At 31.9% G+C, this 25,267-nt stretch overlaps 3 protein-coding genes across 3 annotated transcripts; all 3 read left to right on the top strand.

Annotated features, from left to right (window-relative positions):
- Positions 1-1,647: 1,647 nt before the first annotated feature.
- On the top strand, positions 1,648-7,465 carry LOC130798007 (serine carboxypeptidase-like 27). The gene is made up of 9 exons (XM_057660823.1): positions 1,648-2,423; positions 3,008-3,103; positions 3,282-3,374; positions 4,020-4,105; positions 4,200-4,460; positions 5,170-5,297; positions 5,639-5,734; positions 6,464-6,569; positions 7,032-7,465. The coding sequence occupies exons 1-9, from the start codon at positions 2,072-2,074 to the stop codon at positions 7,182-7,184; spliced, it is 1,371 nt and encodes a 456-aa protein (XP_057516806.1). The 5' UTR covers positions 1,648-2,071; the 3' UTR covers positions 7,185-7,465.
- A 6,207-nt stretch (positions 7,466-13,672) lies between these two features.
- On the top strand, positions 13,673-16,481 carry LOC130798818 (uncharacterized). Its single transcript, XM_057661911.1, has 11 exons — positions 13,673-13,718; positions 13,823-14,091; positions 14,158-14,317; positions 14,370-14,848; positions 14,900-14,959; positions 15,045-15,359; positions 15,483-15,553; positions 15,604-15,719; positions 15,838-16,136; positions 16,281-16,300; positions 16,406-16,481. Exons 1-11 carry the CDS (start codon positions 13,673-13,675, stop codon positions 16,479-16,481), a joined length of 1,911 nt encoding a protein of 636 aa, XP_057517894.1.
- A 1,722-nt stretch (positions 16,482-18,203) lies between these two features.
- LOC130798006 (serine carboxypeptidase-like 27) lies at positions 18,204-23,346 on the top strand. The gene is made up of 9 exons (XM_057660822.1): positions 18,204-18,741; positions 18,850-18,945; positions 19,967-20,059; positions 20,162-20,247; positions 20,585-20,845; positions 21,617-21,744; positions 21,833-21,928; positions 22,792-22,897; positions 23,025-23,346. Exons 1-9 carry the CDS (start codon positions 18,360-18,362, stop codon positions 23,172-23,174), a joined length of 1,398 nt encoding a protein of 465 aa, XP_057516805.1. The 5' UTR covers positions 18,204-18,359; the 3' UTR covers positions 23,175-23,346.
- The last annotated feature ends 1,921 nt before the right edge of the window (positions 23,347-25,267 follow it).

Here is a 25,267-nt window from a genome sequence, read left to right as displayed (position 1 = left end):
ATATATATATATATATATATATATATATATATATATATATATATATATATATATATATATATTTATATATATATATATATATTAAACATAGATATTTTTGTATATATATCTTTGACTCGTTGAGTCGATCCAAACATGACTCAAACTCAGCATGATCCGACCTAGAAATGACCCGACCCAAAATCAATATGTTGGGTCTAAATTAAGAGGTGTTCATCCGGTCATTGGGTTGATTTTGGGTCAGATGTTTCAGGTCGGTTCAAAATTAGGTTTTGTGACCACATTGATTTTTACATAATTGCAAATTTATTTTTAAATTGAATCAAATCAGGTTCTATTATGAGGTCAGATGAATATCGGATCATTGATTCAATTCTAAACAACTTTAGGTCTAATCACGGTTAGGCTTCTTCCGAAAAAAAGTACAATCAGATTTTATCTCTATAACTCTATACTATTTACTATTATTGTCCTATTTGGTTTTAAGATAGTCATCGATCAATCTTAATTTGTGTTTTATTCTTTATCTATAAGTTATAACATAGTCAAGTTATTTGATTCATTTTGATGTAAACTTTATTAAAATTCATATTTTATAATTTTTAATTAAATACAATTTAAGTTATTTACGATTGAATATGTGCATTGATAAACGATATAAAATTAATAATAGTGAATAGAAGAGAGTATAAAATAACTTTTTTTTCAATTTTGAGTTTAATACTCGCTGCTTAATCAGAGTCCCTTAATCCTCGCCTCCTATCCGCCTCTACTCAAAAATTATAACTAAAAAAACAACCTCAAAATATCATTAAAAAAATATAGATAGTGATTATGAAATAAAATATTGGATCACCGTCACCATAATTTGACAAAAATCAACCACTCCATGTGCATACTCTAAATGTTCAGTCAAATACCCAAAAACTAGCAGCAGCTAAGAAACTTGCATTATTGACCCATCATATATTATTATTATTATTATTATTATTATTATAAAAAATTTATAAATAATCACCGTGATTTATAATATATCACAAAAAAGATAAAACAAAAACTTATAAAATAAACCAAAAAAAAGATAAATTAATATCCTAAAAGTTCCACCTATGAAATTCTTCTATTTGTCAATATTATAAATTATCGTTGTTTACTTAAACTACCTTTATTTTTACTATCATTATCATTATTATTATTATTATTATTATTATTATTATTATTAAAACTGTAATTCTATCCCACTAGTTTTACATTACTTTAAATTGGAATGAAAAATTAAACAGCACAAATGACTATAATATCAATATGGCTGTATATTTATAGATTTTACACCAATTACAACTCATCATATCAATCATGTGAAGTTTAGACTTAAATGCATTAAAAGTACATTTACATTAAAAACCAAGTAGTATATTTATTCGTGTTATGGGGTTGATCTTAGGCTAAATGCTTCGAGTCGATTAAAAATTAATTTTGCGTCCACATTAATTTTTTATATTTTTTTAATTACATTTTGAAGTCAAATAAAATTTAAATTTGATTACAAAGTCGAATTAATATCGAGCCATCAAATCTATTTTTAGCACATAGACTAACTATTAGTAACCACTTTGTCTGTCTCTTTCTGTTTGTGTCTCCTTATATTGAGAGCTTATTCTTATGTCACAATCTTTTTATTAGTACATAGCCTTTAGGAGTTGAGTAATCAATCAATTGCAAAATTTCTCAAATCAAAATTATTTTTTTGGGATTTACTGCTACTTGATAGATATTTTTTTCTGATTGGTTGGTTGCTGGGGAAGGATTTATTTCACATTTTCTCTCTCCATGTCCCAACCTCAACTTTCACATCCATAGTTGACAAAATTCATTGAAATTCCCTTAAAATACTTGTATACTTTTGTTCTTTCCCAACACTAGATTGGTTACAGTTACTACTCTACTTTTGTATACTATGAACAAATCTCTACATTTATAGCACTAAACTCAATAATTTTTGGAGCGCAGAAATTGTTTTTCTAACTAGATTTCTGGGTCTTAAACATTTTATTGAGATTTAATCATAATAATGGGAAAAAGTATGATTTTTAGGTGTTTGTTTTTATGGGTTTTGGGTTGTTTTTGTGGTGCATTTGCTAATCAAGAGAAAGATAGGATAAAATGGTTGCCAGGACAACCACAAAATGTGAATTTTGCACAATATTCTGGGTATATTACAGTTGATAAACAAGCTGGGAAAGCATTGTTTTACTGGTTGACTGAGTCACCTTCTGATCCTGAGTCAAAACCATTGTTATTATGGCTTAATGGAGGTCCTGGTTGTTCTTCTATTGCTTATGGTGCTGCTGAGGAAATTGGTCCTTTCCATATTCAGAATGATGGCTCCACTCTTTATATGAATCCTTATTCTTGGAATAAAGGTATTAATTCTTTTACTTTAGTTTTCATTGACTAGATTAATATTGAGATTAGCGGCCGTGTAAAGATTATATGGCGGGTGAGGTGTTCATTCAGGTTATCGGGTCAAGTGTTTCGGTTCAGTTTAAAATCAGGTTTTATGTCCATATTGATTTTTACATAATTATAAATCATTTTTAAGTCGGGTCAAATCGGGTTCGGTTATAAGGTTGGGTGAATATCGAATCATCCGGTTTGTTTTGAACACCTGTAGACCCTATGCTTGACTAATGAAATATGAGGAGTTCATTAATGTATTTTAAAGTGGAATATTCAGCATCAGCATGTGGATGGTCTGTGTTGCATTCATACTTTTAACCACAGGGTTTCTGCGTGAGGGGTGTGTTAGAGTATATAAGATATTCTCTGACCTCAACTATCAGCTTAAGTTTTTAGTTGAGTTGGTTCCTTTAACACATGTATTCCGGAGGCCCAAACGGTCGAACACGTTGAATAGGCCTAAAACTGCCTCTAAGTGAGATTATTGTTTTTTATAAGGGTATAGTGACTGATATGATTTGGTACTGTCATATGCAATGTTATGTAGTGGCAAATCTGCTTTTTCTTGAATCACCAGCTGGTGTTGGATTCTCATACTCAAACAGAACATCTGACTTGTATACTTTTGGTGACAGTAGAACTGGTAATTCTTAGTTCTTTCACTTTAGTGTTATATTTATCTTTTTTTGAATTTGCTAATATTGGGATCATGAACATCTGGTGTAGGAGATTTAAAAAGACCCTCTACTAATTTTATATCTCAGGATTGCAATGCTAATGAATAATGATCCTTGTTTCTTTTTTCTGATGACCATTTGCAGCTAAAGATGCCTATAAATTTCTTGTTAGATGGTTCAATAGGTTCCCTCAGTACAAGAACAGAGAGTTCTACATTGCTGGGGAAAGTTATGCAGGTACTCAGCTTAATTCTGATCCATCATTATTACTCCCTTCTATGCGGCTTAACTGTATTATTTATCGGTATACATGTCAATGTAATAATAAAATATTAATTTAAAATTTTACATCAAGCTGAATCATTTTGACTATTTTTAACTTATTAGCAATAAATACAAATTAAAACTAATCGATTAATATTGCCAAAAAGAACAAATGTGACACCTAGGCCTAAAAAAGGGAGTACAACACTCCGTTACACCAAAGTCTTAGGTGGCTTTCACTTATAGAATATAACATATCTTAGGGTGTCAATCATTAGCTTAACTTTTACTTAAGTTGATTCCTTGAATTGGTATCAAAGCCAGCGTGACAAGAGGTGGCGGGTTCAAATCTTAACCGACCCCATTTAAAATAGAATATTCAACGTCATGTATGAGGAGAAGCTGTGTTGATCTACACTTCTAGCCCAATGAAATCTCGTGTGAGAGGACATATTAGAATGTATAACATGTCTTGGGTCTCAACCATCAGTTTAAACTTTTGTTATGTTGGTTTCTTGACACCACCAAGGCGGGATTTAGAAGTCAATTATACGTAATCTTATACTTATTAGTGATCAATCTGATTTAAACTCGTGCTCAATAATGATTTTGTTTTAGGCCATTATGTTCCACAATTGTCTCAAATCATATACAGAAGAAACAAGGGAATTGAGCAACCCTTAATGAACTTCAAGGGCTTTATGGTAGGTACACATTTATTTTACGTTTATATAGCTTCTTATCTTGTTCATAATAACTAAAAATAATTAATTAAGTGTCATTAATTATAAATCTCAGGTGGGAAATGCAGTTACAGATGATTATTATGATTACATTGGTACATTTGAGTATTGGTGGACCCATGGTTTGATTTCAGACACAACCTATAAAAGCCTTAAACATGCTTGTTTAAGTGGATCAGCAACTCATCCTTCAATTGTATGTGCAAAAGCCTTAGATGCTGCTGATTTAGAGTTCGGAAACATAGATCCTTACAGTATTTATACTCGTACTTGCAACACTACTTCTTCTTCGAAACGCATTCTAATGGGTCATTATGTAAGTCACAAATATCCGATCAATCATCGAATTTCAATTTTTTTTCGTATTTTTAATATATCCGCTGATGTTGCCAGTAATGCTTTCGCATTGTTGTTGTATTTTCGATTGTTGTCGTAACCGTGAAATTTTGCTACTTGCTTGTAGAGTTTTGCCTAATTCTTAAATTGGTCATTTTGTTTTTCTTCTTTATGTTTCATCGCCTTTTGTGATCAGTTCTCGACTTCTCGTACAAACCTTACTGATTTTGTTCCTGCTCGAGAGGAGTCGAGTTTTCCTTGGTACGCGTTTTAGTCAAACAAGAAAGAACAAAAATGAAAAAGAAAGTACACAAAGATAAATTTGGGCTTGTACATAAAACCCACACAAGAAGAGATTTCATCCTAAAACCAATTGGTAATAAAAGGAAATAGAAATAGCCCATATATCAAACTTATATATTAGTCAAACTCTCTGTAATTTTTCAATGTAGGATTACATGTGCCTTATTTTCCCAACACACAACTAGAGCAAACTATCATAGGCAATGTTACCTAATTTTTAGACTACAAAGTTGATCAAGTCACTGAAATAAAATTGTAAATTGCTGCACTTTCTACCTAACAATAAAAATACAGGGTTATTGTTTAATGTTTATACTTATTAATAATAATAATAATAATAATAATAATAATAATAATATAATAATAATGTTAGTTTGTTGGGACAGCCTTGGATGAGGAGAGCATATGATCCATGCACAGAGAGCTACTCAAAAGAGTACTTCAATCGTCCTGATGTTCAACTTGCTATGCATGCTAATACAACCAAAATCCCCTATCCATGGGATACTTGCAGGTAAGATATTAAAAAAAATTATCACAAATAATCTAACATTTCACTTATTCGCTATAAATAATTTCCCATATTAATTACTTTTTAATAATCTCATCTTAAATATGTATTCAGTCTCAGTATACTTGGTTTGGGAGGAAAGGGGCGGCGCTGTGGCTATTCAGCGACGGGGTTGTAGTCGTCCATATCACTAAGTATATTGGCAGTTTAGATAATAATTTAAATGTGAGATTATTCGCAACGGATTAGTAAAAGATTGGATTATTTTCGATAATATTTTTTTTTGTTTTGTTTTTGTTTTTGCTTTTATACATAATTAATGATCAAATTTCATATGCTTTTAGCGACATTGTTGGAAATTACTGGTCAGATTCGCCACGTTCAATGCTTCCAATTTATAAAGAACTCATAGCTGCTGGCTTGAAGATATGGGTATTCAGGTACTCTCTTCTTATGTATCTCAGTTTATTTCTTGATTTATCAGTCAATAAATGAATGAAATTTATGAACTCTATTTCCTCTTTTAGTTTCACAAGTATATAACATGTTTTTCCCTTAATTATCAAATTTTTTCGGTTGAGTTGATTTTTTAATTTAGCGTAATTAGAGATCACGGGTTCAAATATATACCATCCCTCATTTAAAATGAGATTTTCAGCGTAGGTATGAGGGGACCTATGTTGCATTTACACTACTACCCCAATCTCTCATTTAAATATCAAGTTATTTATAATATAAAAACTAGTTAAACTATGAAAATTTTAAAATTTATTAGTCTACTAAAAAATAGTAGTTCAAATTTAGCTTTGATCCATTACCTTAGATTACAAATATGTTATCCCAACCATTGATCTATAATAAGTTTTGTTACAATTATGCACTCTTTAAATTATATAGTATATAATATAATAGTGAGGGGGGCCAAAGCCAAAATTACAAAGGATCATATTTTTCGCAATTGGGGGCCGGGTCTCTGCCAGCCCCCAGCGTGGCTTCGTCTATGGCATTTACACTTCTACTCTAAAAGGCTCTTATATGAAAGGGCGTGTTAGAGTATACAATACTTTATATTCTGGAGTCTCAAGACTCTCAAGTCTCAATCATCAGCTTAAATTTTTGATAAAGTTATTTTTTGACATCACTAATGAGGGAGGTTTGTGTATGTGCAGTGGAGACACCGATGCTGTAGTGCCTATAAGTGCTACACGGTATTCTATTGATGCGCTCAAACTTCCTACACGAACCAATTGGTACCCTTGGTATGACAACGGAAGGGTGAGTCTCAATATCAATGCACTATTCTTATGTTTTCTCCATTGTTATTTAATGTGCAAGTTAGAGTCGTTCTAAACATGTGTAGGGTGTTAAATTATATAAAGTGCATTAAATCAAAAAGTCATAAATACTTGTTTATATTAATTTATTTTACTTAAATTACTTGCTTATAGGTCCTATACATTTTTAAAAGTTTAAATTAATTACTAAGGCTTTATAATTATTGCATATTTTTTTGCTCCGCCCTTGTGCTACTAATTTCACATGTAACTTGTGATCTATTTAATTGGTCGAAATATAACCCAGATTGATGTGTTCAATACAGACTCGATAATTCTACATTTAACCGACCGTAAATGAACTCGATTTGACCTAATTTCTAATATTGATTAACAAATCGGTAAATGAAAATATTAACATTTTGTTGATAAAACTTGATAAAAGTATGTTTTGAATTGATAGGTTGGTGGATGGAGCCAAGTATACGAGGGCTTAACATTGGTGACGGTAACAGGAGCCGGACATGAAGTACCTCTTCATCGCCCACGACAAGCATTCATACTATTTAACCATTTCTTGAACAACAAGTCAATGCCTTCCCAAACTTCAAGTTGATCATTCTCATTATCATTTATTATTCATAAATCACACTTACACTTCATTTTTACTATTCCTCATTTGTTGGAGCACAAAACGAGACTAGACTGAGGAAAAGAAAGGACTGGAATCTTGTCTGAAACAGAGATATTTATTTCAACCAAAGCAAGATTTGATTTTCTGCCAAGTATAGAAATTATCAATAGGGAGCAAATTCATCCCTCCCTCTCATTCTTAGATTACAATTAATTTCACCATGAATTCTTATTTTTTCTTTAAAGTAAATGTACATTTATTTTTTCTTGTATGACTTAATTTGGATATGAAAATCTCATTCATATAAAAATTTTATTTGTCCTTGTCGACTTTTTCACATTTTTCTTCTATGGAAAATTTCATATAGTAGCATTGAACTTTCATGAAACGCAAGTGGTAGTACTTTTAAAAGATTTTTCTACATAGTAGCATCCTGTTTATGCCTTATCTAACTGCCATAGTATTTTCCGTTAAATTCTTGTCAGTTTCCATTTAATTCACCATTTTGACGTTTTTACCCTTATTAAGTGTTAGTTGTTGAATTTATAATTTTCCCTAAACCATTTTTATGCTTTCAAATGTTTATTTATCGTTTCATTCATCAAAGCTCTCAAATGTTGTAACAATTTTGTTTTCATTCAAATTATTGTGTTTATAATTTACCAAAGTCAAGTACATATGTATTAGTGCTTAAAATGCACTTTTTGAACTTTATAATCCTAGGTAAGTACATTAAGTGAACATTATGACTTATGTAATAGTGCTTAAGGCACCTTTTGTCAAAAATGCTAACAATTTGAATGAAAAAAAACTATTGAAAGCGTTGATGTAACGGTGAATTAAACGTCAAAATGGCGAATTAAACATTTGAGAGCATCAAAATGGTTTAAGGCAAATTATAAAAATAACAACCAACACTTCATAAGGATAGAAACGTCAAAATGGTGAATTAAACAACAATTGACAAGAATCTAACGAAAAATGTTACGCTAGTTAGATATCCTATAAACTGGATGCTACCATGTGGAAAAATCTTACAAAAGTGCTATCACTAGCGTTTTATAAAAGTTCGATGCTACCTTGTGGAATTTCTCATCTTTTATAATGGAATTTAATCTATATTGTTTATAAGTAGAAATCAATTTCATTAGTTTTTATATGTCACTTCTTATTATAGAAGCATGTCAATTATTATGCAATAAACTTGAAGTGAAAATGATTTTTCTAAAACCAATAAATAATACTATTAATTCATAAAAGGAATGTTTTATATTAATTTGATTTTATCCTGCTTGTACGAATTTGGGAAAATAAGTAAAAAATTTTCTTTTTATTCTTACGTCAGAGGTTCAATTCTCTATATCTGAAAGTAGAAAATGTTAAATTAATAAAGACAAAGGGAGTACTTGCCAAGATCTCCTCAGCGTCGTAATCCTTCTTCTAGGTTTTTTTCCGATTATTCTAGACTAAATTGAAAAATGTTTGCAAGTATGTCAAACCGTCAAGTTATACATTTATGGAATTTGACACCTTAAATCGACTGAAAATAGTCTATCTAGTATTGATTAAATTTATAACTAAAACAAATACTTCATTAATATAATTTTTAAGTTGCTTATTCAGTTTTGACACTCAAAAAGTATCCTAACAAGTAACAAGGGAACAACCATGAAATTTAAAACCATTATCGTCTAATAATTGATTTATGGTCCCAGAGTAGCAGTTAGAGCTCTTTGTTGCCATCCATATTTCATCAATCATTACTCATAATAACTATTCAAGCCCTTCGTACCACTTAATTCGATACGATCAACTATCAAGCTCTACAACTACAACACTTGAAAATGAAAAAAAAATAATTAAGCAAGAAATAATAATACATTGCTCCGTCTAACAACCCGTTAATATTACTCGTATTAGTAAAATGTAGAATCTTTTCCCATATTATGGCTAAAAAAAAAATAATTTCCACTTTGCATTATGTGGGAAAGTATTTCCCACAATACCGTCCACGTGGAAATTTGTTTTTTTTTTTTCAGACAAAACCGCCACTTGAGATCGCGGTTTGCCTTTAGCAGCAAACCGCCATCTCAAGTGGCGGTTTGGTCCCTGGTAAACCGCCACTTCCTTGTGGCCTGAATTTTTTTTTTCTTTCATTTTAAAATAGTGAATACAACATGCATTAAACTAGTTCAATACCATCTATTCCATATTTCCAATTACTCATATTTCCTTATCACATTTCATGGAATCATAGAGGGCAAAGCAAAATAATTTTTTAGAGAAAGCACCTTGTTTGTCGATCATTATCCGTGGTATCTGCTCCTCTCTCACTCCCTGCTAAATCAATGAATGAAATCTTCCCAACGACCTTTCCATTCTTAGCTTCGTTGACATCATTATTTCGCCGTGTATCCTTTACTTCAATGTGCTTCTTCACAACAAGCTGAAGGATAGCATGTGACCTAGAAGATTCCTCAAGTGGAACCAGTACTTCTAGCAGCATTACCTCTCTCAATATATTCTTTAACAATTTGCACATCACAAACTTCAAATTCCTGCAGTCCAACAATGCAAACTTGCTGTACAAACTTCCTGCAGTCCAACAGTGGAAGTGTGGAACCAGTTCGAAGTTGCTGTTTTGTACTGGTACCAAACCGCCACTTCAAGTGGCGGTTTACTATTTTTTTTTTTAAAAAAAAAATTAAAATCCACAAAACGCCATTTCAAGTAGCGGTTTAGTTCAGATCTCTTAACAAAACCGCCATTTAAGATAACGGTTTTATTTAAAAAAAAATTAATAATAAATTTCTGACGTGGACGGTAATGTGGGAAATAGTTTCCCACATAATGCAAAGTGGGAATTATTTTTTTTTAGCCATAACATGGGAATAGGCTTTAAAATATAAGTAATATTAGCATAATACCACAATCCCTAATAGTAATATTAGTCGTATCACAATTGTATTAGTCGTATTACTTTAGTATTAGTTGTATTATAGGCTATAATATTAGTGGTATTAGTGTAGTATGAGTCGTATTATTATTATAGTAATTGTATTAATATATTATTAGTTGTTTTACAATAATATTACTTGTATTAATCGTCTAATATAGTCGTATTAGTGTATTATTTGTCATAGAGTATTCATTAGTCGTATTAGTTTAGTATGTCATAATGATATAATAAAAATTTTGGTCATATTAGCATAATGTATATTAGTCATGTTAGCATAATATTAGTCGCATTAGTGTATTATTAATCTTATTTGCATAATTGCATAATATTAGTCATATTAGTTTAGCATGAGTTCTATTATTAGTGGGCAGTTTACCAATATGTCAACTAAGTTTTTTTTTTTTTTTTTCAAAATAACAATGTTATACCATACTGCCGTTTGACAATAAAATAATATTCCTCTATTTCATTAGTTTAGTTATATTTTCTGTTTACACAATAACAGTTGGGATTTTGTGACTCGAATCGAGTTTAAGATCGGGTTGAAGATTATGAAACAAAGTTTGGATCAAAAAGCGTTACAAGTTTTTAGGCGGATACTTTATTTGTCTATGTTGGTTTGAGGTGTTACTCTATGTTCCCATGATGTTGTGGTGGTTACTTCATGTTCCCATGGTGTTGTGCTGGTTACTCCATGTTCCCATGATTTAATTATGGGTGGTTATTTTATAGCATTAAACCTAATTTCTTTTTACTTAGTGATGTAATATATAAAGGTTAGAGAGCCTTCGTTGTGGCTTTTCATGTTAGTCTTGTAATCTCCCAGTTTATAGTGAAAGTTTATTATCGGTGCCAGTGGATGTAGCTATCACGTTGATAGTGTACTACGTTAATTTCTTGGTGTGATTTCTTTATTGTTTGTTTGAATCTTTATTGCTTTCGTTATTGTTTTTCAATCTTTGCTTCTACTGTCGCACAACAATAACATAGTGTAATTCAAATTTCAATATCAATAAAAACATTTAAGTTGAAATTATAAAAAAATATATGGATACTAAAATTCTTTACTCTGAGATGATGCTAACAAATTTCCGAGCATGGCCGTCAATTAGCAAGGGTAAAGTCGACTACCAACAAGGGTTTCATATTTTTTAGGGCCCAAAAAACTTATTTTTATGTATATAAGTGATATTAATTTTAATTAAATTTAGATATGACATACATTTTTTGCTAAGTAATATGAGTTCTTAGTGATTTTTTATAAAGTAGTTTATATCAACAATAAAAAACAAAAAATGTATTATATTATTCGTTACGCCTTAAGTTTTTATTAGCCTTTTTATCTTTTGCTTTGGGGCCTAAAAATACGAACTTATTCCCTGAGTAAATATATATTAACTAATGTATAAATTCCTAAAAAACCATGTTTAAAATATTCTCGGCTTAAATGAAATACTTTAAACATGCCCAACTTAACGAAACTAAAGGAACTAAGAACTGGTGCTGAAATAATGGTAGTAAGTGGTGAGTGGTGAGTCTTAACAAAAACAATTAATATGATCTCTTAACATTTACAAAATCTCAAATGAGACGATCTCATGGTGAAACATCTCTATTAAACTCGTTTAATGAATATTTTATAGTTTTAAAATACTTATTTATAATTTTAAAGTTATCGATTATTAAATATGCTGATTATATAAATTTGTCTCATAGTGAGACGGTATCATACAAGACAAGCTGCTCAACATTTGCTTGCTTACATTAAAGTCTTAGTTAGAGTATTTCCTCCGTTTTACTATACTTGCTACATTTGACTTTTTACGCTATTCAATGTATTATTTTGAACATTTATATATTGAACTATATAAATATAAAGGACCTGTACTATGTAAAGTTCTTATTAGTGATCTAAATTTTCATAGAATCAAATTATCTTTAACCTATTATATTGGTCACTCTATATTCTTTATCCTTATAAAAAGCTAAAACAAATTTAAGAAGTCTAATTTATTACATTTGCTATAGAAAATAACTCAATGATAGAATTTTTCAAAATGGTCTACCCAAAGATGGAATTTAATTTACTAATAAGAATGACGTTTTTTATGCTACCAATGAAAAAATACAAAAGTACAAGACTTACCAAATGAGGACTTTCTCTAAACAAAAAATGACAAGAATTTAAACTCACGCACAAAATGTATTTTTATGCGTAAACTGTAAAGTAAAAAAAAGATGATATGTTATCTAACTCTAGAAAAATAATGTATTGTTATTTAAGTAATCTATAGGTCCTTAACAATAACTTATGAAAAGTTGATAACTATAACAATAACTTTAGGGAAACTCTACATGGTAAGCACCAACTATATGGAAAGACGAGTGGTAGCAATTCTTAAATTTTTTTCCACAAAATAGCACTCAACTCTTTAAAAAGTCATTACAGTAACATTATAATGCAAAAAATGTTATGTAGCCGTTAAATGGTGAAATGACACAAATACCCATATTAAATCACAACTTCCCTCCTCTTTCTTCCGGTATTTAATGAAGATCATCTTCTTCATTTTGAATTTCATCAACATCCTGTCACTTTCATCACAACTTCCATCCTCTTTGAATTGTTCGTCAACTGTAATTATAGCCATTCTCAGGTATGTTTTCTTGCCTCTGTTTCGCTTGATCATTTGTTTTTTTTTTTTTTTTTTTTTTTTTTTTTTTTTTTGCATAATTGGGGTTTGCATATACATAGTAGAATGTATTCATACTTTGTCTGCATTTTTAGGTTTCGATCATTTCTATTTGATTTTTAGTTAGGGTATTGGTAGCGTCAGTAACTCTTTGTTTTTTGTTATAGAATGGAGAACGAGTGGTGCTTAGGTTTAAATGGAAGAATATTGAACAAGATTTAACTGTTTATGATAAAGATATAGAGACCCTATTAGACTTGATTTTGGATTGGGAGGCTGATTGTATTAAAGCAGGAAAGGAAATGCCTTTACAACCCAAGTTTTATTACATGCATAACAATGAGATTCAATGGCTTGATTGGGATGATGACTTGTTTAAGATGTTTGCAAAATACCCTACCGAGGAAATGATAGTTGTTTTTGTTGTGGAGGTTGAAGAGGAAACAAAATTGATGAACTCTGTTAGGAGTCTCAAGAAATTGCAGGAGTCAAATAATCTATAGCCTGTGAATGATAAACCCACTGACCAACAACCAATTGAACTGTCTATAACTGACCCCACACTTGTTCAGCAAGAGATTAAGCATGATAACTGCCAAAAATAGCCCTTTGCCCTTGATAACCCCTCACACTCCCAACAGTCTCAAAACTATCCTGAGATACAACAAACCAAATCCATCTCATTTCATAGCAAGTTACCCATTAGGAAGAGTCCTAGGTTTGATGTTCCAACAACCAAGGAACCTGCTTTACCAGAATCTAATGAGGAACAACATGATGTTGGAGTTATGAATGCAACATAGTACAAGTGGAATGATATGGAATGTGTGTCTTCACCTGTGAAGTCACCTAAAGGTAAAAAGGGTAAGCATAAACAGTCACCCTTGAAGGTTAAGCCTTTGATGATAAAAGTACCCACTAAAAAATTACCATGCACTACAGCTAAAAGAAAGGGTGTCTGTGTTAAGGTAACATAAGAGTCGGTGAAACATGCACCAAGAGAGCTAGAGTTAGTCAACAATGTATGGAGGATGTACCTAATGATTCTACTGATGATGATTCTGCTGATGATGATTCTTCATCTTCTTCTTCTGATGATGGGTGTATTGATGATGATCTATTTGTTGTTGATAGTGATGATATAGGGTATGTGAATGATGATTATCAGCCTTATGAGGATCCAATATGTGCTAACCCTTTGGGTGAAGATGCAGATGATATAAATTACATACAGAGAGTTTTCACAAATGGTCAAATGTATGTTGATTAGGGATGGGGCAACATTAAGTTAGCTCCTTGGCAGATTTTTATTGACAAAAAGCACTTGAGGGGTGTTGCGAGAGAATATGCTATTCAGTCAGGGTTTGAATATGTAGTTGATAGGGAAAACAATAGAATGTATACTGTCAAGTGTATGGACATTAATTGCAATTGGAGACTTCATGCTAGTAGACTTCCAGATGGCATAACATGGGCAATCGAAAAAAATTGACAACCCTGAACACACTTGCACAGGAATTGATGCTCATAACAGTTTGGTGATGGTGAAATGGGCTGCCAATAAATTGATGGAGGACATTAGGGCAAACAATGACATATCTGGAAAGACATTAAATGAGCTTATGGAAGCAAGATATGGGGTTACTTTGAAGACAATTACTATTTTCAAGATGAGAACAATGACATTGAATGAAATAAATGGAGGCCATGATGAAAGTTACTTCTTTTTTCCTGGGTATGTTGATATGATCAAGGAAACAAATCCAGGCTCCTCTGCTATTTGTGCATGGCATAAGAAAGAGTCAATTGAGAGGCCTTTGACTTTTAGAAGTATTTTCATTTCATTTAGTGCATGTGTTAGTGGTTTGATTGGAGGATGTAGAAGCTTCATAGATGTCGATGGTGCACACCTTAAAGGCCAATATGGAGGCACTTTATTGTCAGCAATTGCATTGGATGGGAATAATCAGCATTTCCCAGTTGCATGGGCCATAGTATCAGGTGAAGATCAAGAGACTTAGAAGTTTTTTGTATGGAATTTGAAGAACCTGTTGAAAGACAGTGGAAGAGGTGATAAGTGGACCATTATTTCTGATAGACAAAAGGTATTTCTGCACACTTGAACATATTCCTTTACTTGTTTGTTATGACTTAAGATTCCTAACTAATTGTTGTCTTAAAATGTGCTAGGGAATTGAAATAGTTTTGAATGAGTTATGGCCAACTGTAGGAAGAAGATATTATTGTAAGCATCTGTCAAGCAATTGGAAGAAAAAATTTTCTAGGCCATTACTTTATGCAATGTTTTGGAGGGCTGCTAATGCATCATCAAAGTTCATGTTCAAAAAGGCAATGGAAGTCATTGATAAAGTTGATCCAAAGGCTAGAGCTTGGTTTGCTGACATTGGAGAACAATCAAGGTGGAGCAAACATGCATCTGATCCACTTGTTTGCTGTGATGAAAACAAAACTAATTTCGTAGAGAGTTTCAACGCCACACTTGGGGTGAAAAGGTGTAAACTTGTTTTAACATTGCTGGAAGGTGAGAAACTAACCCTAACTACCTCAGTTACAATAACTTTATGAAACATATTTAACGTTGGATTTTATAATGTTTAATATTTTTAGGTATTAGAAGAGTTACAATGGTACGCATGGCTACCAGAAAAAAGAAAAATGAGCACTAGAATGATGATGATGTATGTCCAAACATATGTACAAGAGTTCAAACACTCATTTCTGATTCTAGGACATGTAAGACATATAAATCTGGAGATGGTGTTTATGAAGTGAGGAATGGTAAGTCTATCTTACTAGTGAGTTTGGTTGATAGGACATGTCTTTCCAATGCTTGGCAAATCACAGGCAATCCTTGTAAACATGCTGTGAGGGCCGAACTTCATTCAAGTCAAGATCAACTCAAGTTTTATAGTGAGTGGTACAGTTGTAAGAGGTATAAAGAGGCTTACTCATACATCATTAGGACCATATCAAACACAGAACACTGGCCAGAAATGCAAGGTCGTGATCAAGCCTCCTCCATTGAAGAGATCTATTGGAAGACTTGCTAGGAATACGAAAAGGGCAGCTGATGAGGAAAGAAAGGGAAATGGGTCATCAACTTTCAAATGCAGTAGGTACAAGGAGTATGGGCATAATGTGAAAACATGTAAGGGAGGCTTAACAGCTAAGGAAAAGAAAAAGAAGAAGAAGAAGAAATCAACTGCCACTACCTCTTCACAACCAACTAAACCTAAAGGAAGGAGTAGATCAATAACAAGGGCATACTCTTCACAACCAATTATAAGGGCATAAACATGTTAATGTTGCCATCCTTTTTTTTAGCATGAAGTAGTAGTTTGTTTTTGGATAATCATGGGTTGTATGATATAGGATAGCATGATTATCATATTTTGGATGTTGTAGTCAGTAGGCTTTGGAAAACAGTATGTTAACTTCTATTTTGGATGTAATTCTTATGAACTACTATGTTGTAATCAGTAAACTATGATCTTATGCTTTTGGATGTAATCATTAATCTATGAAATCAGTACTCAGTATCTTATGCTTTGGAAAACAGTATCTTATGAACTACTATCTTTTGCTTTGGAAAATAGTGATCAGTAAGCTATGAAATGTAGATGAAGAATTTCTAGAAAATGATTTCATAATAGTGTTTCCATTTCAACAAAGTACATTACAATAGGAAGTTACTTCCATTTCAGCAAATAATACACATTCATTAATCAACTAAACAGCAAAAAATACCCAATAAACCCTAAATTCAATGGCTTCCATTCATAACTTAATTCTTAATGACAATGACAAGAATTAAAAGACCAATAATAATCATAATCTTCATCATCTTTTGTAATTGTCTAATTTGCTTCCTTTGGACCATCAACTCTGTTTCGATTTGGGTAGAGATTTCTCCTCCATATGCTTCACACATCAACCTTTGTCTTCCATATCTGGTCAAATCTTCTTCTTTCACCCAACTAAAAAAGTAATAGGCTTTACATTTGTAATACAACCTCAATGGGTTAGCACTCGAATCCGAAACTCTAACTTTCAAAATCCATCCTTGTTGGCCATTGCTACACCTGCATCTAATAGCATTAATGTCTTTGATGTCCATGCCTATCGCCATTATTGGAGGTCTTGAAGAAATTCTTGAGTGTATGGAAGTTGAGGACATGGTTTATGGTAGAGGTGATCATGGGCGGCCCGGTCCAACCCGGCCCAAAAAAGTGAGGGTTTGGGTGTCAAAATATGGCCCGATGGGCGGGTTTGGGTAGAAAATAAGTGGCCCGATTTTTTTTGGGACGGGTTTGGGATTTGGTGTTTGGCCCGCGGGACGGCCCGGCCCGGTCCGAAATAGTGTGTGTTCATGATTTGCATTTTAAATTTGTTTTATATTATGTATAATATGTAACAATTGTATTTGATTATTTCCATTATTTTTAATTTGTGTTTTAAATTATGTATAATATGCAACAATTGTATTTGTAGTTTTGTGAATTTCTTTGTCTTTTTTGGTTTTATTTATTTTAGTTTTATATTTTTATTTTTTTGGTTATTTACAAATCACGGTGATTGATTAGAAATTATTAAATAAAAAAATGAGAGTTTTTAATTTAAAGCATTATTGATGAGTGCTTTAAATGGTGAAATAATCATGGTTATCTTAAAATTAATTTAAAATAAAAAAATAGAAGAAATTGTTTGGTACAACACTGCAAGCAGCAGGAGGGAGGCAGGGACCATGAGTTTGTCATTTATATTGGCTGCTTCAATCTCTTTAGATTTTCAATACTTCATAATAGTACCTTTTAGATTGGATAAATAAATTTTACATAAAAATTTTAAAATTATAAAGTTATTTAAATTTTACATAATATATATAAATAATATATAACATAGGCCTGCAAAAGCCCGCAAAGTGCGGGTTTGGGCAAGAACTTTTTGGCCCGCACTTTGGCCCGGCCCGGCCCGCATAAATGGACAGATTTTTGCCTCTGGACCCGGCCCGGTGTTTGATCACCTCTAGTTTATGGTTATGTTAGAAGAAGAAGATTAATGGCAGAGTAAGAAGACATTGAAAGGAAGAAGAAGGAGATGCTTCCTTTTATTGAAATTAAACAAGGGTATTTGTGTCATTTCACCATTTAACAGCTACATAACGTCTTTTGCATTATAATGTTACTGTAATGATTTTTCAAAGAGTTAAGTGCTATTTTGTGAAAAAAAATTTAAAAATTGCTACCACTTACCTTTTCCTATAATTGATGATTATCATGTAGAATTTCCTGTAATTTTACTAAATATAGGTCCCTTACTTTTAACATTTTGAAATATAGGTCCTGAAGTATAACTTGCATCAAAGTTTTAAGTCCTTCTAGTATGCTTTTCTCCGTTAACTAATACTCCTATTCCATTCTTCAATACAATTATACAACCTTGCTCTTAGAAATTCAACCTCTTTTCTTATTGAATTTCTCGAGTATGTTTCTAGTAATGCATTTAATCACGAGAAAAACTCCCCTTTTTGGTTGCTTTTTATTTCTTCTTTTGAGCTTTTTTTCTTCTGCACATAAGAGTACAAATCAAGAGAGAGATAAAATTGCACGGTTACCAGGACAACCAGAAAATCTGAATTTTACACAATATTCTGGGTATGTTACCGTGGATAATCTTGCAGGGAGAGCATTGTTCTACTGGTTGACTGAGTCACCTTCAAATCCTGACTCAAAACCATTGTTATTATGGCTCAATGGAGGTCCTGGTTGTTCGTCTATTGCTTATGGTGCTGCCGAGGAAATTGGTCCTCTTCATATAGCGAATGATGCCAAAACTCTTTACATTAATCCATATTCTTGGAACAATTGTAAGTTTTTTGTTTTATAATTATAATTATAATTACAATTTCAAGGTTGATTTTGTCGTTATTTAGTGACTGATAGTGATATTATTTGGTATTGTCGAATGTTGAAAGTGGCAAATTTGCTTTTCCTGGAATCTCCTGCTGGTGTTGGATTCTCATACTCAAATACAACATCTGATTTGTATAATTGTAGTGATAGTAGAACAGGTAACGTTTAGCTCCTTAATTTCTGAATTCTGTTTTGAATTAGGGTTTGTTTTGATTGAGGAAATTGAGGGTTTTGGTCATCGGTTTTAATTTGTTTGGATTCTAGTTTTGAATTAGGTTCTTTTTTATTTATTTTATTTTTTTTTTTTATTTTTTTTTTTTTGTGAAATTGGGGAGGATTAATGAGAGACAACGAGAATCCAACCTAAATTTCTGCTAGGAAGCAAGGTTTGAGCGATGGAATGTGACGGATAATTCATACCCGTACTCCTTTCACAGGGAAGACTAGAGAAATACGATCGATTTTACCCCAAATATGTAAGAGCCATGCATAAGATATGAGTGACAGCGTTGTCAAAGGAGAACTAAGTACATGCAAAAAAACAAAATAAACAACACAAGCAATACCCGTACTCCTTTCACAGGGAAGACTAGAGAAATGCGGTCGATTTTACCCCATGCATGTAAGAGCCCTACATAAGATATGAGTGACAAAGTTGTCAAAAGAGAACAACTATTTGCAGAAAAAAAAAAACACAAGCAATAACAAGGCTTAAAAAAAAGTTTGGCGCAATCCAAACAAGGAGGAGAAGAGGTAATCCACATATAAATCGAAAGAAGGTTCACTACTAAAACAAATCGACAGTAGTAGGATTTAGTCCTGTAGTTTTTATAAAGTAATGTATATTGTTCTCTTCCTCCGATGTGAGACAATTCACACGTGGGTAACAAATGGACACTTTTAATACAACATTAAGGTGAACAATATTGACACAACTTTTGGTTGGAACAAAACATACTTTTGCAAATTGCACTATATAACATAATTCCCGATCTCACAACTACTTTGCTTTTTGAATTCGCTTGAGATGACCAAAAATGATAGTTTCGTGACTTTTGTCTTTTTAAATTGGCGATTCGCAAGGAGTTTGTTGAATCATAAGACATTGTTTTTGCATCTTTATACAAGAATAGCCTTTATGACTTGCATAACAGATGAAATTCTACAATTAATGTGCAGCTAAAGATTCCTACAAATTTCTAGTTAGATGGCTCAATAGGTTTCCTCAGTACATGCACAGAGAGTTTTACATTGCTGGAGAAAGTTATGCAGGTTCTCAGCTTCATTCATTGATTGTCTTCCCTTGTTACTCCTAATTTATTCATACTCCTATGGCATAACTAGTGTTCATTGTAGTCATTTTCTTTGTTTAAGGCCATTACGTTCCCCAGTTGTCTCAGCTTATATACCGAAGAAACAAAGGAATCAAGGAACCAACTATTAACTTCAAGGGTTTTTTGGTATAAACTTGTTTCTGTTTGATTTCCTTTGTGGCATGTTTGGCAACTTGAAATTCATTTTCAAATGTAGAACGGCCCAAATACTATGTTCGGAAAATCTTAAATTTGGAAATGTAAAATTGGACGACATCTATATGATTTCAATAACAATTTTAAAATGGGCTAAATATTAAAATTCGAAGATTTTAAGTAATTAGGTGTCATTTACAACTCGTGAATTTATATACCAAAATTGAATGCCATATTTTCAAATGAATTTCATGTTGCCAAGCACTACTTAATGTATTTGTTGTTCAAAGTAATTTATTCCCCTAAAAACTTGTCTATCAAATCTCAGGTGGGTAATCCAGTTATAGATGATCAACATGATTCTTTCGGTGCAGTTGAGTACTGGTATGGCCATGGCTTGATTTCAGAATCCACATACAACAAACTTATAGATACTTGTTTTGATGCACTTGATAATAGTCCTTCAATAACGTGCATCAAAGCTCAAGAAGAAGCAGTTGCTGAATTTGGTAACATTGATCCTTACAGCATTTATACTCCTCCATGCAACTCTACTACATCGCTCAAGCGCGAGCTAAGGGCTCATTATGTAAGTTAGAAATGTGCATTTTTCGTATTTGAATGTTAATGACCTGTATCGTTTTACTTTGTAGTATATCATAGTTCGTAAACACGGATAATCTCTTTGTTATCAAGGGTATTGCAATTAGGGAAGTATTTAGGCTTGGGTTCGGATCCTTTGATAAAAACACTATGAATTGTGTAACATATAAAAAAAAAAAATAATTGCACAGTTCGTTCAGTTTAACTTTAAATGCAAAGATGACTAATCGACATAGCCTTTGGCCTATAGTAGTATTCTGCATTTGCCCTTAAATGGAATATTGCTGTTGTTGTAATGACGAACAACCAAGCAGGACATCATTGAAGTTAAATATCTTTGGACGAACATGTTTTCGAAAGCTGATTGAGTAGAGGCAGTAGCTATAACTAATACATATTTTTAGATCAAAAACCTTTTAATATGATGTTCGGCATAATCTTAGGATCTCTAGTGTATGATAACACCTATTTAGCACTATATCTCTTTTTTGGTATCATTTTAGTTCAAAGCAGTTGGAACATTTGAACTGAATGGCATCTTTAGTTTATAAGTTTCTATAACAGAGTATTTTCAAGTAGAGATGGCAATGGATCCTGAATCCGGCCCAAATTCGTGGATCCGGATTTGTTTCTTAGGATGTAACTCCGTATCCTAAAATTTTAGACCTGTCGGATCTAGATTGGGTCTGGATCCATTTATAATTGACGTGATCCGGGTTTTAAAATTTTCAAGATATTCTTTACTTTCATTAAACAGCCATGGATGACTAGATCATATGATCCATGCACCGAAAGATACTCAACTGAATACTTCAATCATCCTGATGTTCAATTGGCTATGCATGCTAATTCTACCAAAATCTCATATCCATGGGGTACTTGCAAGTAAGTGAAACCTCCTCCATTAATTTTTTTTCTATTTTCTTGGATGTTTATATTTTATTCAGCATTTATGACAAAGCTTCTTTTAAAGTGAGGTAATTGGTACACACTGGTCCAACCGACCCCCTTCAATGCTTTCAGTTTATCAAGAACTTATAGCTGCTGGATTCAGGATATGGGTATTTAGGTATTCCCTTCTGTAATTCTGTTGTTCCTTTGAATTAAAGTACCGAACACAAAACATAATTTATATGACATCAAAGAAAAATTAGTAGTTCATTTAAGAGAGCACTGATATTGGGAGATTAAGACCCTATATAGTTCACCTAAAAAAAAAATAGTATCAAGTAATAAGTAAAAATCAGCTTTAATAAGTAAAAATGAGTTTCAATGAGCAAAAATAAGTTATAATCAGTTAAAATCAATTACAATTAGTAAAAGTAGTTTTTGTCAGTGCAAGGCAGTTATAATTTATAATTAACTAGTTACATACTGTAAAAATTAGTTTTAACTAGTAAAAATCAGTTACTATCAGTAAAAATTAGTCACAATCAGTTTGATCAGTAAAAATATCCAAATAAGACCTAACATGTAATTCTTAACGAGTTGCTTTGATGATCGTGCTAAAGTATATTTTGGATAGAGCTGCAAGATATGTTATATAATTTACCATATGCTAAGGTGCACTCACAAGTCCGTCTTGAATATTTGTAGGGCCTATGCGTGGTCGTGAACACAAACCTTATAGAAATAATAAACAAAAATTCACAATCTTATAGAAATAATAAAAATCTTATATATGTAATTAAGGCCCCGTAAATTTGGAAATCATGTCGACTGCTCAGAGTGTACGTGCCTCTTAGACCCCTTTGTGGTGCAGCCTTCCAATCTCAGCCACTTCTCATTTTATATTTACGTAAGGTATAAGAAGACCCTGTATTGCATCCAGACGACTCTAATAAAATATGTAATATATCATGTGTTTCAACTATCAAACTTTTGTTTGAATTGATTCCTCGATAAATTAATCTCGAACTCTTGTATTTGTAGCGGAGATGCAGATGCAGTAGTGCCAGTAACTGCAACTCGATACTCCATTGAAGCACTGAAACTCCCAACGGTGATCAATTGGTATCCATGGTATCACAATGGAAGGGTAAGTAGTAAGTACACATAAACATGGAGAAGTAACATCTCATTTTCTAGATTGTAAAGTTCTAAAATGCAATATTTGGACAATGTCTTACAAACAAGTTTGGTGTTATTGTTTTGTGTGGTAAAAGATTGGAGGTTGGAGCAAAGTGTACAAGGGTTTGACATTAGTGACAATAGCAGGAGCAGGACATGAAGTACCACTTCTTCACCCTCAAGAAGCTTTGCTTGTTTTTGACCAATTCTTGAAGAACCAATATATGCCAACCAAAAGCTTTTAGTTCATCGTAATTCAAATTTTTCATAGTTTGAAAACAAAACATGTTGTAAATTGTAGAATTGTTCATTTCTTGTTGATTATTGATAAAAAAAATTGAATAATCTAAGTAGAAAATTAGCAAAGGAGAAATAATCTCTTGATCAAGGGCGGAATTATGATTTAAAAATGTCGCAATATCAAAATATATGTTACAATTCAAAAATGTTGATCTCGATCAATATTTTTGACTCAACAATCAAATTTTAATCCGATTCAAAATTAACTTGGAATTCGATTGAAAATTATTGGATTATAACAAGGAAATTTTGACCTGCGATTGAAAATGATTGGATTTAATATACCAGAAAAAAAAACTAGGTCAAATCCAATCAGATTTTGACCTGTTTTTAATTTTACATGAACATTTTAAATTTGATGTCATCATTTTTAGATGAGATCTTATATAAAGTAAACTTATTATATATATTTTTTGAAAAAAAATCCTATGATAAGGAAAAAAAATTATAAGTTGATGACCCATTTAGTTAACCTGAATACAACATGACTCCATCCAAAACTAATTCGACTTGAAATTAATACGACTAAAAAATGATCCAACTTGAAGCTCGTCAGGCCAACCGGTTTTGAAAGTTCTTAATTCAATCCATGACTAGAATTATTCATAATATGAGTAATGATATATTTTTATCATTTCCTTTTACACCCATGTACTCACACTTGTAAGATGAAGATGTAGTTGAATGAAATGAAGTATATAATTGAGATTTTTCTTGTTCATTTTTTTTTTAATTTTTTTTTGTAGCACTTGGATTAGTATTGCATCAAGGAATTAGTTTTTTGTACATTTGTATGTGTTCTTAAGACTTTTTACTCTCTACTTGTGTACATCTAGTGATTATATATAAAGTTATCTTCATTTTCATTCACAAACATTCATGCATTTTTCTTCCCTTCAACCTCTTCAAATGTATCTCAATATCATAACCTCTTCTTCTAATTCCTCCCAAATCACCCACCCTTATATTGTCTTTGTATATTTTAATTTGCAACATCCAGAGTATATGACATTTGGTATCAAAACCACGTTATTCTTTATTTTTTGGACTAACTTCAATTGAGGGATTTAAAAGGTTAAAAAAAGTCAAATTAATGGAACAAAGATAATTAAGAATGCAAATAAACTAATTAAAATAATTGTAAAAGAGGTAAAATGAGAGTAAACTACAAAGATAAATAAAAAGAAGGATGATCTCCCTCATTTGGAGAAAAAGATTTCCCCCACCCTCCCCTAGCATAAATTTATGAGCTAGTCTCTTGAGAGACCGTCTCTTTGAGAGATGTATCTTAAGTCTAGTCCATTTAAGATTAAAATCTACTTATCGTATTCTTAATACCTACTTACATTATCCTTAATGCTTACTTACCGTATCCTTAATGCCTAGTTTCAATATCTTAAATGTCTACTTACATCATTCTTAATGCCTACTTACAATATTTTTAAAAATATATAATGAGCCGGCGCAATTAGAGATGGTATTTCAAAGAGACCATCTCTCACAAGAATTTGTGTAAACTTATACCCCAAAATAAGAGAAATAATTGTTATTCGATCTATTTTTTATTACTTTCTAACCAATTCCTTCACTTCACTAACTATCAAATTGCTTTAATCATATATCTAAAAACTCTGTTTTCCTACTTTGACTTTTATTTATCACCTTAAATATTTACAATCAATTCCAGCAGACCCTTGAAGTGATCTTAGTCATAAAACAAACGTAAACACAATTATAATTGTTGGAGAGTAAAAATATCCTTTAATTATATAATTACGAATCTATTTGTGGTCAAAGGTCAAGGTAAACATCAATCTAGATCTGTTAACCCTTTATCTAGTCGAACACATGACCATGTAACTTGTACTATCCCCACTCCTCCATCGCATCAGTTATTTACCTAGTCAAACCCTAAATTATCCACTTATTTCCACTACCTGTTATAAAACTACAACTCACTCTAAAACTGCGATTACTCACTCACTCTCACTTTCTATTAAATAACTCCCAGAAACCGTGTTAGAAATATAAATAGCTC

The sequence above is a fragment of the Amaranthus tricolor genome, chromosome 13 (assembly GCF_026212465.1).
Source record: "Amaranthus tricolor cultivar Red isolate AtriRed21 chromosome 13, ASM2621246v1, whole genome shotgun sequence".
NCBI classification, from domain to species: domain Eukaryota; kingdom Viridiplantae; phylum Streptophyta; class Magnoliopsida; order Caryophyllales; family Amaranthaceae; genus Amaranthus; species Amaranthus tricolor.
Note: the sequence above shows the minus strand (reverse complement) of the source record. Positions and strands in the feature narration are given on the sequence as shown.